Below are 17,256 nucleotides of genomic sequence, written 5' to 3' on the forward strand. Positions count from 1 at the left end.
CATCTACTGCTGTGGCTTTTTATACATGTATATTATGTGCTTTTTTATATATATATATATATAAAAAGGAACTGTTGCAGACTTGTCTACACTCAAACTTCTTGTAAAATTGCTTGGAGAAAAGAAATCAATATGGAAAATCTCCAGACGAGAATCGAGCTCTCTACTGTAAAATCAGGATGGTAACTTTCAGCAGTTTTCCTAGCGATGATTCTAAACAAATCAGCCGTCTGCTAGAATTATTTGGCAGATGATACACAACACAGTGTAATCTAACATGCAAATTATAATTATGAGAACATCCAGAAAGCTTGTTTTCCTCTTTTGTTATAATTCTAGCAATTCATGAAAACCAAATTCTACACGCTTGTGGCGGCAGAACAAACAGCTCTTCGCATTCTGGAGCGTGCCTGAGTGTCAATATAGGGTCTGGTTAGCATGTCCGGTTTTTGCCAGACTCCTGAAGTGTTTCAAGCTGAACCTCGCTGTCCTATAGGAAGGCCTCAGCAGGGAACAATAGTGCCTCGTGCAAGAGACAAGAGAGTTTTAACACATACAAAAATATTACCAAAAATAGATCATGGGAAAGCACAGTTTACATAATATAAAGTTAACACACTGAAAGATGTTCAATAACTAACGCAAGACAAATTTATGCTTTTTTCATAAACAGTATATAAAATATGTGAAAGATCCGAAAATGCATTATTTGGATTTTAAGGTTTTTAATATAAATTGAAAGCAGTATACAGACGTGATTTTTGGCACTCTGAAGACTATTTGAGTCTTTAAATACGACACACACACACACACACAGAAAATAGACCTCATACTGCCTTAACACCGCAACAGAGAGGAAATCAATTGCCCGTCTCAATTATCTTCAATGCATGATTTTTAGACGCTCAATAATATTACTGTCAAATTACTAATTTGAAAGGAAACAGTGCTAACTAGTTTTATTGTAACATTGTGAACTGGTTTTCACAAAGTGCATTATTGCTCTAAATTCTGAGTATCACTTATTTTTGATAAGTACAGTTTTTTGCATCAAATATTATTACTCAAGTAAATGAATTATGTTAGATATATATAAGTTCTTATGTGAGGTTTGAAGTGATAATATTTTACGTTTACTGTGATTGATAAATGATCAAAACCTTCCTCGTGGTTTGGCATGGATGTAACAAAAATAAATAATTCTGAAACAACTTTTGCGAACTTATTCAAGTCATACTTCATCAAACCAATGAAAAGACGACTTAGAAGTCAGAGAACTTTCTCAGCTCGTCTTTCTCCACACATTACACATAATTTGTCTTTTTTCGCATGAATCCTTTCTAGTATCTCCAGACAGACTGTAACTAACACGGTTAAAAGAACGTCCCTATACGTGACACAATACTGAGGCCTTTTCCTTTGTTTTGAGAATTCAATAAAACACATTTAAGCAAACAGTTTAAAATCACATCAAGCCTAAAACGCTACAGCTTTTCCAGACCCGTCACCTCACTTCACCTGCCACCATGAGTCACACAATGATTGGTTTTGTTTTTTTAAAACTACTTTAACCCTCTCAGTTACTGCAACTTTTAGTTTTATTCTGTGTTAATTACAAAAGTAAGATAAACAACAAATAACACTGTGCATATACATACATACATATATATATATATATATATATATATATATATATATATATATATATAACAGCACATTATAAACTAAGCTATAATGGATGAATGCATCAAATCTAACAGTCTTAATTTTTAACAGTTAAAACAAAAAAAAACTTACTCAACATCAATATTTCAAACTGCTGCTAAATATCACAAATATAGATGCATTGGAGCTTTCAAAAATATCAGTCAAAGAGTTTCTGCTGCCTTGAAGAAAAAGTCTCATAAGCAGCAGAAAAGCTTTTTATTGCCGGCAGCTGGTTCAAACTAAAGTTAACACAGAAAACCGCATAGATGTTTTGATATTTAATAACAAAGTGCACCCAAATAAGACTATTATGAGCTTAAATGCGTGTTTAAAGGAGAAGACGTGTATGTGAAGTTTTAAACTCCAAACTTAAAACAGTTTGGTGTCACAGCACTCATGCAAAGTGTTTTTATTTTGTATTCCACGAGTGGTCCTGCTTTGAAAGAACCCAGAGTGCTGTGAAAAGCCTACATCGAGAACTCTTTAATCTTTAAATATCCATGCAGCAACCTAATTAGAATGCCGAATCGTTAAATAACTTTATTTTAAAGAGTGCAACCGGATCACATGTGCATAAGGTTGATTCGGTGTAACGTTTTCTTTCATGCACCGCGCTAATAATCAACGTCCGTGCCTATGCAAAAAGCGGCTAGAATAAAATAGAACTGTAGATAAATGTGCACGAGAAACATTAATGTGTGTAAGGTGGGCGCCATCCGCCATGTGGTAGTTCAGTTGGCTCTGTCAGAGCAGAAATGTCTTAGTGCACACTAAGTTACTTGTCTTATGCAAAGGTTAGTCCCTATCCGCGCTGTCCTGGCCAAAGACACCGCTCAAACACAACAGAGTTAATAATAGACCAAAATGTCACTTACCTGTGTTAGGCATAGCGGAGAATACATATCTGTCGGTTTTAACTCTTGAATTGACGATGTATATGTTGTGTGTGTGTGCGTGAGGGTGTGTATGTGTGAATGTATGGGGTGTGTATGTATATGTGTGTATGAAAAGAGAAAAAAAAGAGAGACAGAGAAGAAGGGAGAGAGGGAAAATAAAGCCTCGCTTCTTGCTTTCACATTTCCAACTCTGCGAAGTGCGCGCGACGCTTCAGCGCTCCATAGAGCTGAACTTTAACCCCGCCTCGAGTTACACACATCTACTGTACTGTACTGTTAAAGCCGTATATCCAAACTCTCGGCATTGTCATCAAGTGCAGCCTTAGAGAAAAGTCCCGACGACGGGTGGCTGGAAGAAGTACAGTACGCGGAGATTTCACAGAGCCATGAGTGAAACTGTGGTGATGAAGCGCCGAGAGGAGCGATTGTTTCGTCAAGCGGTCTTTAGAATAGAAAAAAAAAACGATAGGAAAAGTCGTCCGGATGCGTTACAAAACTCGCGTTTGATTCATTGTCCGCTGTCTCTTGTAGCACCGCGCCGTGCCGCGCGCTTTCATCCGCCGTGAGGCATGTGGCGGTGCGGAGCAGAACTGAGGCGGATTTACGAGCAGCAAGCAGGGCTCGGCATGCTTAGGAAGATTGTAATATCCTTAAAAACCCCCTGTTGCAAAAGCTGCCACTTGTGTCGCGGTTAGTTTCGACCTGAGAGAGGGGAGAGAGAGAGAGAGAGAGAGAGAGAGAGAGAGAGAGAGAGAGAGAGAGAGAGAGAGAGAGAGAGAGAGAGAGAGAGAGAGAGAGAGAGAGAGAGAGAGAGAGAAAGAGAGGCAGAGAAAAAAAGTGAAGCAAGCGCGCGACTCGAGTCCGCTGAGACGAAGCTCCCGTTCACTTTTGCCGTTCAAACTCTTGGGCTCTTCCATCAGCACAGCGCCATCAATATCGGCGCGAGAGCCGCACACACGCGGGACAAGGGGAATGTGCACACTCCCAATGCCGCTGCGCTTCGTGTTCACCAACTATTGTAATGCAGAAAGCGTGATCATGAATTTAACTCGCGTCTGTTAGCGGGCAGTTGATATCTTATGCACCGAATTTTGAGGATTTTTTTCTCATTTTATTTTTTACAAAAAAAAAAAAAAAAGAAAGGAGTAGGATACTTTTGAGAAATACATGTTTGGGAAAATAAGGCATTCGTATTGCATTCACTGCCTTCAGTAGACTAGTGTGTTGTCAAATGATAGGCTACAATAATTTAAGATTTTACAAATCAGCAATACATTTAATGCAGCTCTTGCAAAAGGTCAGTTTAGAAAAAGCATAAGTGCAACTGCTTCTAGATGCATAATAAAAAATACAAAAAATAAATCATATTTAATACTTAAACAAAACAAAAAAAAAAGATTAAAAAACAAATTGCTGCGTATCTTAAAATAACCTAGCTACACCTTGGCATGTCAGCAACCAATCAGCTGATTTAAAGTTCACCAGCGTTATGCCATCTACAACATAACACAACAATTCTTGCTTCATTTCGCCAGATTCATATTTACAGCTAATTATTTTATGCCTAACTAAAAGAACCAGTTCAAAAGATTCAGTCGCCTGGGAACCGAACAATCCTGATCACGCCATGTGCAGTTGATTCACTAAAAGAATTGCTCAAAAGAGTCATTCGTGTGAGAATCGGACTACACCTTTTGCGTTGTGTTTTTGAAATTCAGTAAAAAGAGCGTGATTCATTTGGTAATCTGACTATACTGCTCGCGCTATGTTTTTAACCCACTAAAAGGCACGTTCTAAAACATTTAACGTCCTTAAATAAGAGCGTTGCTTTACGAATTATCCCGAGATAAATGGCTTAGAACTGAAGAAAATTTCCAATAGCAAGACATAAATGAATGCTTGTTTTTGTTCTTTATGCTCACGTAGCCTATGTCTATCCAAACCCACTAATCTATATGCAGCAATTTCTTTCCTTGTGTGTTTTCTTTCATTGTTTTAGAATATTTTGAAACGGCCAGCTATAATTAAGCACCAGCGTTTTCAGTATCATCTTTCATTTCTGTGAGGCCCGTCTTGAAAGTATTTCGGACTGATGTGCGCCTGACATGTCCCTTAACAACATATGCCTTTTAATATTAATTTCAGTGATTCTGATATTTGAAAGAACCCATGAAATAGACCACACAATGAAACTGTGAATGTTCTGTCCCCCCCAAAAAAAACTCCACCTGAATAACTTTTGTGATTTAAAAGTAGGCTACGAAATGAACACTGATGGATAGGAAAGCGACTGGCAAATGCATTGCTATGTTTCTCATCACGTGCACCGAGCGTGCAAACATTAATAAGCAATCCTAGTTCATGTATTTAATTAGTTTGGTTGGCACTCAACAGTTTTATTATTAACCAGCTCTCGTCTATAAGTCAATCGGGCGCCCCCTAGAAAACGTGCAATGTGCAAGCTTCATTTCAGTGCACACAGAAAAGTGCTTTCCAGAAACACAGGATGACATTTTAAACGAAATAGCAGTCTGTCGGAGAGAAAATAAACACTAGGATAGGCCTATATTCCATAAACTCAAGCATTGAGGGGCATCAAAATTAGTTCGAGCATCAAGCTCTGAAAAAAAGAAAAAAAAAACACCAAGGTGAGATTCTAAGATAGCTGATGATTAACAAAACACTAGGAGAGTGTTTTTATAGGAAACTGGATATTAATTATGCTCACAGCTCTCAGTCACACTAACTTGCTGCAGGTGCACGTCAGTCCCTCTGGTGTTTTCCTGAGCTACTCTGTGATTGGGCAAAACAGTGCGATTCAAAGCTCGCGACGTTGCTATTGGGCAAGTTTCACGCGCATGTGACTCCTGCACGCCGCAAGACAAACTCCCTCAGACACTCGGTTTGTCGGTAAACAACCTCGCGGAAACACAAATAAATTAGACTGGGAATAGAGAGAGCGCTTATCTTCATAACATCAGACTTCCGTTTTGTTTTGACAGCCTGACGGGAGCGCAAAGGCTCAAAATACGCGGTCTTTCAGATCTAGCATTGAAATGTGGCACCTCAAACTTTATGACGTAGCCTACGCTACTATAAAACAGACATATTTTGATTACAATAGAATAATGGAAATAAAAGCTATTATTTTGTATTTTTGATATTTCCAAATATCTTACATTGGCTTGACCTTGAGCTAAATGGAAGTAGCTACTTTTAATTTTATTAGGCTCCTGTCAACCTTATGCCATCTCAACAGCTTATATGAGATATGTTGTTCTTAAATTTAACTTGAGATGGCACAATCAAATTTATTAACACTTAAATATAAAATTTGATAGAATAGGCCTAAGTTAAATTATGTGAAGACATTTGCTTTATAAATGTGTTTTGTGTAATCCTTCATAAACGTACACACACACTAGGCTAGTTTTTGTAGTAAAGCAGAAGAAAAAGAATAGCTTTTGTCGTTCTCAAAACACAAAAACCTTCTTTTGCACTCCTGGATTTTTGACAGGTACCCAGGTGTGCACTTTGACTCGGTCTACAGCACAAAAGTGGAACTCAAATACACACCTCGCTCTCTTTTAACTCCACAAACGTAGTCATTTGAATGGGAACTTTACCATCGCTTTTCAAGTCTTAAAAACGTGAGTCGCGTGGCATCGTTCATTTCCCCACATCAACTGCATGTCGATAGATCAGTCACCTGTAGCCTATTCATGCAGCCTTTACAAAACTTAAAAGCAGCCTAGAAAAAAACACGAGAATTGGATATCAATTGTTAAAGTATTCAGATTTTTACTTTGGAATGTCATCAGAAATGCGAAATTAAATGTATATTAATAAAAACAGGATATTATTTGACTTGTGGCGCTTTTTCAAATACCTACCCAGGCCTAAAAAAAAGTGCTGAAGGCTGAATTCAGATCTCCCGTCAGAGATATTTAAATATTTACAATCACAGATCGTCATTTATTTTACATTTACGCATTGATTTCAGCACTGATTGGCTGAACAGCGCCTTTAGGCCTGATGACGCACTGTACATTGACGAAGTTCGCGGGGAAAAAAAACACAGAAGCTATTTAGGATGTATTTTTCTAGAATGGCCAGTAAATAGTTTAGCGAAAATTTTAAAAGAAATTGACATGATAATATAAACTTTGAAAAAGTTAAAATCAACGCCATTGTACGTGCATGACCCTGCTTTTTTAGACTTGACTTAGGCTTAAACATGACATTTAAATAGGCTACATCTAATTCAGACTCTAGTCTAGACTAATTCAAATCGTGGTATTATAAAATAAAAACGTTATTAAAAATGAAATATAGCCTACTGTATGTAGTGTGTTGTCTAACACAATAATTAATTAGCTAAAACCTACACCGTTTATTCAGGATTATGTTTTCTTCTGTCGGCCCTTTATGAAGCAAGACGAATGTTATCAAGCAGACAATCTCGGATAACATGAAATCAAAATCATTACATTTATAATAAAAAAATCACATAAATTTGTCTCGTCTAATATTGGCAGACATTAGAGACGCCTTTATAGTATTTTCTGCCAAGTTCGAGGAGAAGGCAGTGAATGCCAAGGCGCCTGTGCCAAGGCTTTTGGATGCAGAGTGGCAAAGACGAAGCAAAAACTGCAGTGTGTAAAGAGCGTCGGACCGAACTACAGGGACTGATCTCCTCGAAACCAATTATAATTTGGGTTTTATTGTGCATTTTCAGCTCGTTTTTAAATGTGGCAAAAGTCACGGGACCAAATCAGGTAAGACATTGGATGGATTTTCAACTTTACGTGTTAGATGGACGTGAGTACAAATCACTTTTTCCCCATTATTAGCACAAAAGAAAAAAAACTGAATAGGCTACATCTGCAAGGTTTTATTTGAGAATCCGTTCGGGCTTTTAGCACATCGATGCCAGACGAGTCCGCGTGTGTAAATCTATCAGTGTGTGTGTGTGTGCGTGTGTGTGTGGAGGGAAAAAAAAAGTTTCACTGAACATCTCGATAGTCTTCAGAGGTAAAAAGGCATAAAACTCAGAGATAGGTCGCCATCTAATGAAAAAATATCCTCAATGTGACTAAAACGTATTGTTTAAGACGTAAATAAAAATGAAGCAAGTTGGTTAATGTTGTTTATCACTTTAAGAGGAGACAATAAATATAACAATTAAGCAAGTATTTTTTTTTTAAATAAATCACTTCAACATTCAGGAAATTGAACCGATTATTTCTTTAGTACTAGCACGTATAAATTCGCTCCAATGACAATTTCCATCATAAAAATAAAAAATAAAAAAACGAGATTTTTTAATATTACGCAAGAATTAATGAAACTTTTCCTTATAAGGAAAATTATTTGGAATATATATATATATATTTGGAGAGTGCCAACGTTGCTTTTAAAAGCGTATATTCTCATGCAGTTCTCATGATAAAGCACGTATATACGAATAAATTAAAGCAGCAACTCCAAAATATTCTCCTATTTAAATGATTGTAGTTTGCATAAAGGCGTTCTTGTCAAATTCACCCGTTCTGTTTATACAGGCTGAAAATTAACTGATGAGTTCCAGCTCAGATCACACTCAACAAAATAACAAAAACAAAAAATAAACACCCAAAATATACATGCATACAACGAGTAGGCAATGAAAGAAATACGAAGCAATCAAGAGATAAATTATTCTGATGTGAAGAAGAAAAAAACGGACGCTTTCCAAGCAATCGTGTCTAATGATTATTTAAAAGCCAAAGAGAAATAAAGTTTTGTAAAGGTGACTGAAAAAAACCCTCTCATGAGCAGAACTAATTAAAATTTCAAATAAACCCAAATGTGAAAATATTACTCAAAATTAAGTAAAACAATTATATTAACAACAACATCACTGTTATTTTTATTAGGCTATTATATTAAAGATTCATAAACGTATTACCTCATGCATATAATCCCAAAACCTAGTGTTATGTTAATAGTGTCACACAAATAATTAAGGATTTCATTATTTTTATAATAGCTCTTGTTATAATTATTAATATCATTTAGAATATAAATGATTATTTATAATCGACTCAATGCTCATCACAAATCATTCATTTAGCCCGAAGTCTAACGGGTCAGCCATCAAATATAGGTAGAGACTCCACCTAGAGGCTGCAATCTGAACTGGACTTCAACAAGATTATACATAATATAGTATATAATTCAATATATATAGAGAGAGATTATGTTAATGCAAATTATAAGGGGATACGTAATTTAAAATGACAAATACTCTGCATAAGTGAGTTTTTAATAGTAAAAAACTGACATTTTGTTTGGTGAAGCATAAATAAATCCAGAAAAAAATCAATAATTCTGATTATTTGTAACAGAACTACTGTATAATTTGGTACAGCTATTTATGAGAATATGTTAAGCTGTGTTCAACGATGGTGTGCAAAATATACATGATATTGTTTTAATAATATTACTATGACTGCTTGATGATTTTTCTGAATGGACTGGAGATGTGTAACTAATTCACCTTTCCCCTGCATTCCATTAAAAGCCACAAGAGGGTGGTCTTTCTATACAGAAGCCCAGTTCAGCAAGAGTGCTTTGTCCATCAGTGTTTTAAAATATCACATGCACTGCAATAAAGAAAAGCTGGAAATGAAGGCTGATCTGATTCTTCGTTATTTGAACCAAGGCAGAGTGAGGATTTAAAGATGCGTGTTTGGGAATGATAAACGCGGCCCTGTCCAGGTGGCAATGTAAATACCACCCAAGCTCGGGAGTCCCACGCTCAAACGGCACACACCTGGAGGGGCAGGGGTTTTGTGGGATGGGGGCAGACTAGGGGATCCAGGGCTACAGTTCTGCTCAGGCAGCCGGAGGGTAATAACATTATCCAGAGCCATAGCAGCTTGCCTTCGGGGCCTTATGAATAAACAACAAGTAACAGGACAGAGGATCTCTCCTTACTCTACCTCTATTGTGCTTTTAAATAGGCCCAAGCTTTAATACACTGGAAACCGACAGGTGACTTTTGAAGGGAGGCCGAAACGTTTATAAAGTGTATTTTAAAGGTATATTCCAGGTTTAGTAGTTCATGCATAATGGTGATTATTTTTTTTAAATGTGGGTTATCGAGACACTTATAATGCAAATGAATGGGGACTGTTTGTAAGCATTAAAATACTCCCGGTTTCAAGATGTGCAAGATGTAAACATTTCATTTTTTTTGATGGTAGAATAAAATATAAATCACTAATAGTTCATACTGATTTCTTCAAAAAAAAAAAATCTGTTATAGTGAGGCACTATTTCAAAACAGCGTACAGCCTAAAACGACTGTAAAAGCCATGATTTAAACAGCTTCATAACTTAAATAATACAGAAGAGTTTTAGTAAAGTAGTTTTATAAGATTCATATTCTGAATTTCAACCGCTCAAAAAAAGGGCCACATTTACTTCCATTGCAAGTCCCTAGAATACCTAAAAAAATATATTATTACTAATTTTTTTACAGGTTTAAAGATTACAGGAAAATACTATTTCAGATTTTCACTTCAAAATGTTGCATGCCATTTCTTTGTAATTTTGTACATTTAATAGAAATATCTGAATAAAAATAGTTTCTACACCATTTGTGCTTTTTTTAATGAAACAAAGACCAAAATACATTTTTGTAGTTATCAACGTTGCCACCAGTGTTATTTTAGTATTATTTATGTAATATTTATTAGCATTTAGACATTTGACATTGTTTTCATTTTAATTTTAGTATGCATTTTAGAAAATCTTGTGCTTTGTCATTTTTTTATTAGCTTAATATTAATTACTACTATTACTAATAGTTTTAATATTTTAATATTAGTTGAGCTTTTTTTAAACTCAGTTTTATTTTCAGTAATGTTAGTACTGCTACTTTATTTCAGTTACCTTCCAAACTTCAAGTTGAATTTTTCATCAAATAATTTTTCTCATGTTTATTTTTGTTGAGATTTGGTAATTGCTATTTTTCTTTAATGTTTTTAAGAAAACAGGACAGGACATAATTTTTGTGTTATTTTTATACTAATATATTATTTATTAGCATTTTGAATTTTAATTTTATGTTCCGTTTTCATTTAAATTTTAGTGTATTTTTTTGAAAATGATGTGCTTTTGTCATTTTTATTAGCTTTAATTGTACATTTTTTTTATTTTTATTTTTAATTGAGTTTTAGCTTTAGTAATTGTATTGCTGCAACTTACAGGTAGCTGTCAACTTTTCAAATTTTTGTGTAATATTTTAAATTGAATTGTTAATCTAATAATTGTATTTTTAAATTGTTTTAATTATCAATAACAACACTGCATTCCATAAATGCACTCATTAACTTGCAACGAACCTAGAATGACCCTTAAAAAAAATCTCATAAATCATTCAAATAAACCCATTTTCTGCATTTTTCTACCTGTCCAACTTCAGAATCAGCATGTTATAGTTTAATCAGCGTTGAGAGAATGCCGTGTGTGTGTGTGTGTGTGTGTGTGTTTGTAAGGGTGAGACGGGCTGGGGGAGGAGTGCTGGTGCTGGTTTGGAAGCAGTGGGCTCCACCTGCTGCCACTGAGATGCCAGCGCTGGAATACGGCCAGGATTGGCCCACAGTATTACCCCCTCACACACACACACACACACACACACACGTGCGTGATGTGTGAGTCAGGCCTGCACAGCGCTCTCTCTTCATTCACAAACACAAAGCTAACAGGCACTACTCCGCTCGCATTCGCTGCGTGTTGTTTGATAAATAAGAGAGTTTTTTTTCCCAAGCACCACAAATGCTGTGAACAATAGGACTGATGTGGTGTTTAAAGGCCTGTTTTCACTCAGACAGATTGGGCGTAGATTAATGAAGAGCGGTGCTTACGCCGGTTCTAATGAGTGTGCTGCGCTGCAGACAGAGGCCTTGATAAGACGAGAGACAGTTGTGAGAATAAAGAGGAGTGAAAGGAGACAGATGGGCCTCACGACGGTGTGAGGAGACAGGAAACACACACACGAGGAGTCAAGAAGAGTAACTCAATGACTGTGTACAGTACAGTATGTGTGTATGCAGCCGTCTCCTGTAAAGCCGCATTGGGTTTATGATTAATTAGTAATTCTAATAAAATTTCCTTATTTTTGCTAGCAGATAAGGTCGACATTAGAAGCAAATGTTGTCCATTTTATCAATTTAATCAGTAAAACTACTTTTAATACAAACTGTACTTAAAAAGTGCAATTTATTACCAATTACACATTACTGTTTAGTAAGAAATCATTAAATAATAAAATTAATAAATAAATAAAAAAAAATTTCATTGATCGAGTGACAGTGAACACATTTAAAATATTAGAAAGATTTCTACTTCAAATAAACAAAAGATATTATTTTGAACGCTATTTTAAAAAAAAAAGTTAAAAAAAATAATAATAATAATAATTATATATATATATTTAAATTAATGCATTTAGCAGACGCTTTTATCCAAAGCGACTTACATTGCATTCAGGCTAACAATTTTCTCCTAACATGTGTTCCCTGGGGTACGAACCCCCAACTTTGCGCTTCCTATTGCAATGCTCTACCACAGGAGCTACAGGAACACACACACACACACACACACACACACACACACACACACACACACACACACACACACACACACACACACACACACACACACACACACACACACACACACACACACACACACACACACACACACACACACACACACACACACACACACACACACACACACACACACACACACACACACACACACACACACACACACACACACCAGTCTTAAGTCGCTGAAGTATATTTGTAGTATTATAACTTAAGTTTGGATTAGTAATATGCATTGCTAAGAACTTCCTTTGGTAAAGGAGATTTTCTCAATATTTAGATTTTTTTGCAACCTCAGATTCCAGATTTTCAAACAGTTGTATCATAACAAACCATACATCAATTTTTTACTCAGCTTTCAGATGATGTATAAATCTCAATTTCAAAAAAATTGCCCATTGTGACTGGTCTTGTGGTTTAGAGTCAAATATATATATAGTTTTTTTTTAACTCTGATAATATATATATATATATATATATATATATATATATATATATATATATATATATATATTAGATGTACATAACAAAATATATATTCAATACATGATTTAACATTCTCTAAGACATTCTCTAACTAATATAAATTGTTTATTTTGTATTTATTTTTCCATAAATGTGGAAACCATGAATTGCCTGCCATTTTCACAGAAACAATAAAATGTCTGTATTTAATAACAAAGTTAATAACTGTATCTCTTTTTTTAGATTCATTATTTTAACTTACTTTTTAGGCCCTATTCCGTGACATTTCCAGGTCTCTGTGACCATGGAAATCTGCGTTTTATTGTTTTCATCTACTGTGCAACAAAATTGTTTCAATTGTTTAATTTGAGGCATGCAAAATTCTCAACAAGTAAAACGGAATGAAATAAAAACAAGTGAATAATATTGACATTTTCAGCCATTAAAAAAAAAAAGAATTCTGAATAAAATCTGTACAGCCCTAAACTGAATATGTGGGAATTCCTGAAAAATCAGTTCTAAGAAATCATGCCACACATGTCCGCTAATGTCCAGAACTCACGGAGACTCTTTCTTAAAAACAAGCCTCCAGGCAAGTACGGTCCATATGCAAGCTGTTGCAATAGCCAGGCATATGCTGGGTATATATAACACGTTTTCACCCTCCCCCTCATTCCTTCTGTTTGATCGCGGCACAGACCGCCAGGAGCACACCAGACCGCATGCTCACTGTTCATCGCATACGTGCGTTCATTCAGCACAGATACGGGCGCATAAAGGACACGAACATCAATGGAGAGAGTCACAGTGAGAATGCAAAAGCATCAGGCGCACACACAAACAGCCTCACGTACACAGACAAACAGATGTGCATGCAACCTACCCACCCTAAACATTTTAAAAAACACTACCAGACACCTGACAGCTGTTCCTGGCTAGCGGGGGGGAAAAAATGGAGAGGGGACGTTTTGCAGCTCGGAGTACACAGCTGGATATGGAAACAAGTCCCTCTCCTAACATACACACGCTCGGCTCTCAGCATGCAGGAACCGACAGGCGACGGAGATGAAAATTAACTACAAGGATGATCCCAAGCGACTTTCCTTATTTACGCCACTGAAAATCCTTCAATATAAGCCGACTCTAATAATCACGGTAGTGAAGAAGTGTAGAAATGGATTACGCCAGTTCAAAACTGCCCCTTTTCTACAATAACTTCCTGTCTTTCTCCTTTATATTGGTCTAATAAGGAGGCAAAAGTGAGTGCAAAATGATGTGAGAACCTGCAAGCAATTTAATTATATTATTTTAGAGAATACTGCTGATCATAGGCTTTCATGTCTACAATTAGAGGTGGATCCCAGGCAAGTTCCCATATTATGCCACTGTAAATCCTTCAACACAAGTAGACTCTTGATCACTGAAAACACGTTGCATGCCAGTTTAAGACTCTCTCTGTGCACTTTAGGTACATTTATGCCATGAGACCAGGTAGGATATCGCACATGAATACGAATGGCTGCTTTGATACGACTGGACTTTCACATTGTTTCATTTTTGTAAAGCACCAAAACTGGGAAAAAAAACGTAACAAATGACGTGAGAATGACCTAACTTTCAACTTGTCTCCCAGCTTAAGCTGTAGACACAGCGCCAACGAGATGCCATCCATCATTTCGATGAGGCGCAGTCTCCTCAGTCAATGATTTTCGAGAGTAACGCAGCTGATGTGCGATCATTAGGCTTTCTTGTGTACGATCAGAGGTGTGTGGCAGTGCCAGGCCTATTGTGCCCATCTGCGGCAGACAGAGACAGACAGGCCATTCGGGGGCCTCTCCTGCGGTGTGACTAACTCATGACGACAGTGCCAGGGATGAAGAGGGCCCGACCCTGCCAAGAGAACCACCGCTGCTTGCCTCCACTCAAGGCCGCCTTTGTTGTGGCTTCACTATCTTCCCACAACATACGCTTCTATCAAACCCACACTGGCAATATCCGACTGAAAAAAGAGAAACGTGAAATCCGCTTTTCGCAGCTATGGGTGTAATGTCTTCATTTACCATGTGGATCTGTCTATCTCTATTTACTGGAGGAGAGGGATTTATTTCTGTTTGATATGAGTGGTTCATACTGCAATGGACTAATATGGTGAGAGAGAGAAATGGGGGAAAAAGGATATGGATGTTACATGGGGAGGGGGGGGGGGTACCATGTTTAAAAGGATTGAGTCTGAAAATTGAGAGAGAGGAAAAAAACTAAACCTGTTTGCTACGTGTGACATAAAGAAAAAAAAAAAAAAAAAAAAAAAAAAAATATATATATATATATATATATATATATATATATATATATATATATTTGACTTTCAAATTTCTTTAAAAAAAATGTGTAATGAAGCATTTTAATAAATAAATAAAACATAATAAATTAAAGTAATAATATTGGGAATCATATTGATTATCAGTATATATTGCCCATATTTTTATTTTATAGCTGATGAGATGTATATCAGTCTCTTATTTGGCAAGTAAAAAAAAGACTTCAAATAAGCACAAAACTAGAGTTATTACAACTATATCCATTATTAAATTCCACAATTTCACTTATTGTATTTTTTATGTCTTATTTTATATATTATAATTATTATCAAGTAAAACAAAAACATACACATGTAAATTCATAAATAAATGTTTTTCCATTCCTAAAAATCCGCTAGAAAAGGCCTTGACTTCTGTTTTAGTGCAATGTCTCCCTCTATTGGTCAATCATGGTAATTGCACTTAAACGGTGCAATTGAATTTGACTAATAATATTTTCTCAAGGCCTGCGAAACGCATAGTTTCTGTGCAAAAGCGAAAAGTTATTAAATGTCAGTATTAAAGTTTGCAATAATCTAGTTCTCCTTCAAACTATTCCTTAGGTCAAGAAAGGATTGCGTGACTTCCAGAATAAATCCCATAGATTACACTCCCAGCGACCGCTTTGAACGCAGAAGCTCTGTGCTCTCTGAACAGATGCTCATATGTAAGGAGGAATTCCAGTCGAATGTTCAAACACAGTATACCTTCTTTCCCTTCTCTTTCCCCTAGCTTTTTATTATTATTCTTAGACATACACACAGACAACACATGCAACATACGCAAACCTTACTGTAAAAGTTTCACTGTGACATAGTAGTCAGAGCAGGGGCTATATTTAAATGTGAGTTAGGTACCTGTAAGTTTATCCACAACACTTTTTATTGTCTTCTGACGTCTCCTGAAGAGCAGTGGTGGATGGGCAGGTAAATGAATGAGGTGCCTTGCCAGAGAAGGGCTAAAATGAATGAACATGGCAGGGGTAAAAACGTACAAACACTTCAACTCTGGATGAAGGATACAGGTGGAGAATTGGGACAACATCATTTACTTCGCCCAGCCCAGTGAGGGGTGGGAGAGGAGCAACAGGACATCTCAAATCAACACATCTTCAATCTCACACCAGTCTTAGTCGAAGTTTCATATTCGTCATTGGATTGGCCCAGCAAGATCTTAAATATTGTATCAAAGCATCTCTAGGACAAGCTAAGCTGCTTCAAACTAATTAGGGAGATCTGCATATCTTACTTAATATATTTATGAAATATTAAATATAAAAAAAGAATATAATTTTAAAATTAATAAATGTGATTTTAAGACAAAATGAAAATGAGGATGTGAGGATAGATGTACAGTCTTAAGTGTCCTAAATAGTTAAACTGAGAACTGCTCTTCAGAAAAATCCTTCAGGTCCCACAAAGTCTTTGGTTTTCCAGCATTTTTGTGTATTTGAACCCTTTCCAACGATGACTGTATGATTTTGAAATCCATCTTTTCACACTGAGGATAACTTAGGGACTCGCATGCAACTATTGCAGAAGGGTTTAACACACACTGATGCTCCAGAAGAAACAAAAACATGCATGAAGAGCCGGGGGGTGAAAACTTTTGAACAGAATTCAGATGTGTACATTTTGCTTAAATATCATATTGTTTCATTTAGTACTGCCCTTCAGAAGATACAGAAGATACTTGCATTTTTCCCAAAAGACAAAATAAGTTAAATTTACCCTAAATTTTTTTAATTTGGAGCATCAGTAAGCATTTGAGCCTTCTGTAATAGTTGCAACTGAGTCCCTCAGTTGCCCTCAGTGTGGAAAAATGGAACTCAAAATTGAGATGGAAAGGGTTCAAATATACAACAATGCTGGAAAACCAAAGACTTAGTGAAAAACACACAGCTGTGGATCATTCAGGTACCACCACAGTATTAAGAATCAATGGGATGTAAACTTTTGAACGGGGTCATTTTTATAAATTCAACTACTATTTTCTCCTCTGGACTACAGTTTATGCAAACATCTTTTTTGTGAAATATCTTAATCTGGTCAGTACTAAATAAACAATAACATGCATTTTGTATGATCCCTCTTATATTACAACAGAATTCGACATGTTGCATCGCATGTCATTTAGTTTTTTGTTTTTGTTTGGAAACGTGTCTTTAGT

At 36.1% G+C, this 17,256-nt stretch overlaps 1 protein-coding gene across 9 annotated transcripts in view; it reads right to left on the bottom strand.

Annotated features, from left to right (window-relative positions):
• LOC132159803 (nuclear factor 1 A-type) overlaps positions 1 to 17,256 on the bottom strand; it is a 149,953-nt gene that overhangs the window by 116,363 nt on the left and 16,334 nt on the right. For 2 of the 9 annotated variants that reach the window (XM_059569412.1, XM_059569411.1), the window contains exon 1: positions 2,583 to 3,311. The exons of 5 other annotated variants lie outside the window; for them this stretch is intronic. In XM_059569412.1, coding sequence (XP_059425395.1) covers positions 2,583 to 2,609 — 27 coding nt within the window. In that variant the 5' untranslated portion in view covers positions 2,610 to 3,311. Of the gene's footprint in view, positions 1 to 2,582; positions 3,312 to 17,256 lie in introns of those variants that run through there. 2 more of the 9 variants (XM_059569415.1, XM_059569416.1) reach the window with 2 other exon arrangements.

The sequence above is a fragment of the Carassius carassius genome, chromosome 16, assembly GCF_963082965.1.
Source record: "Carassius carassius chromosome 16, fCarCar2.1, whole genome shotgun sequence".
Taxonomy (NCBI): Eukaryota; Metazoa; Chordata; class Actinopteri; order Cypriniformes; family Cyprinidae; genus Carassius; species Carassius carassius.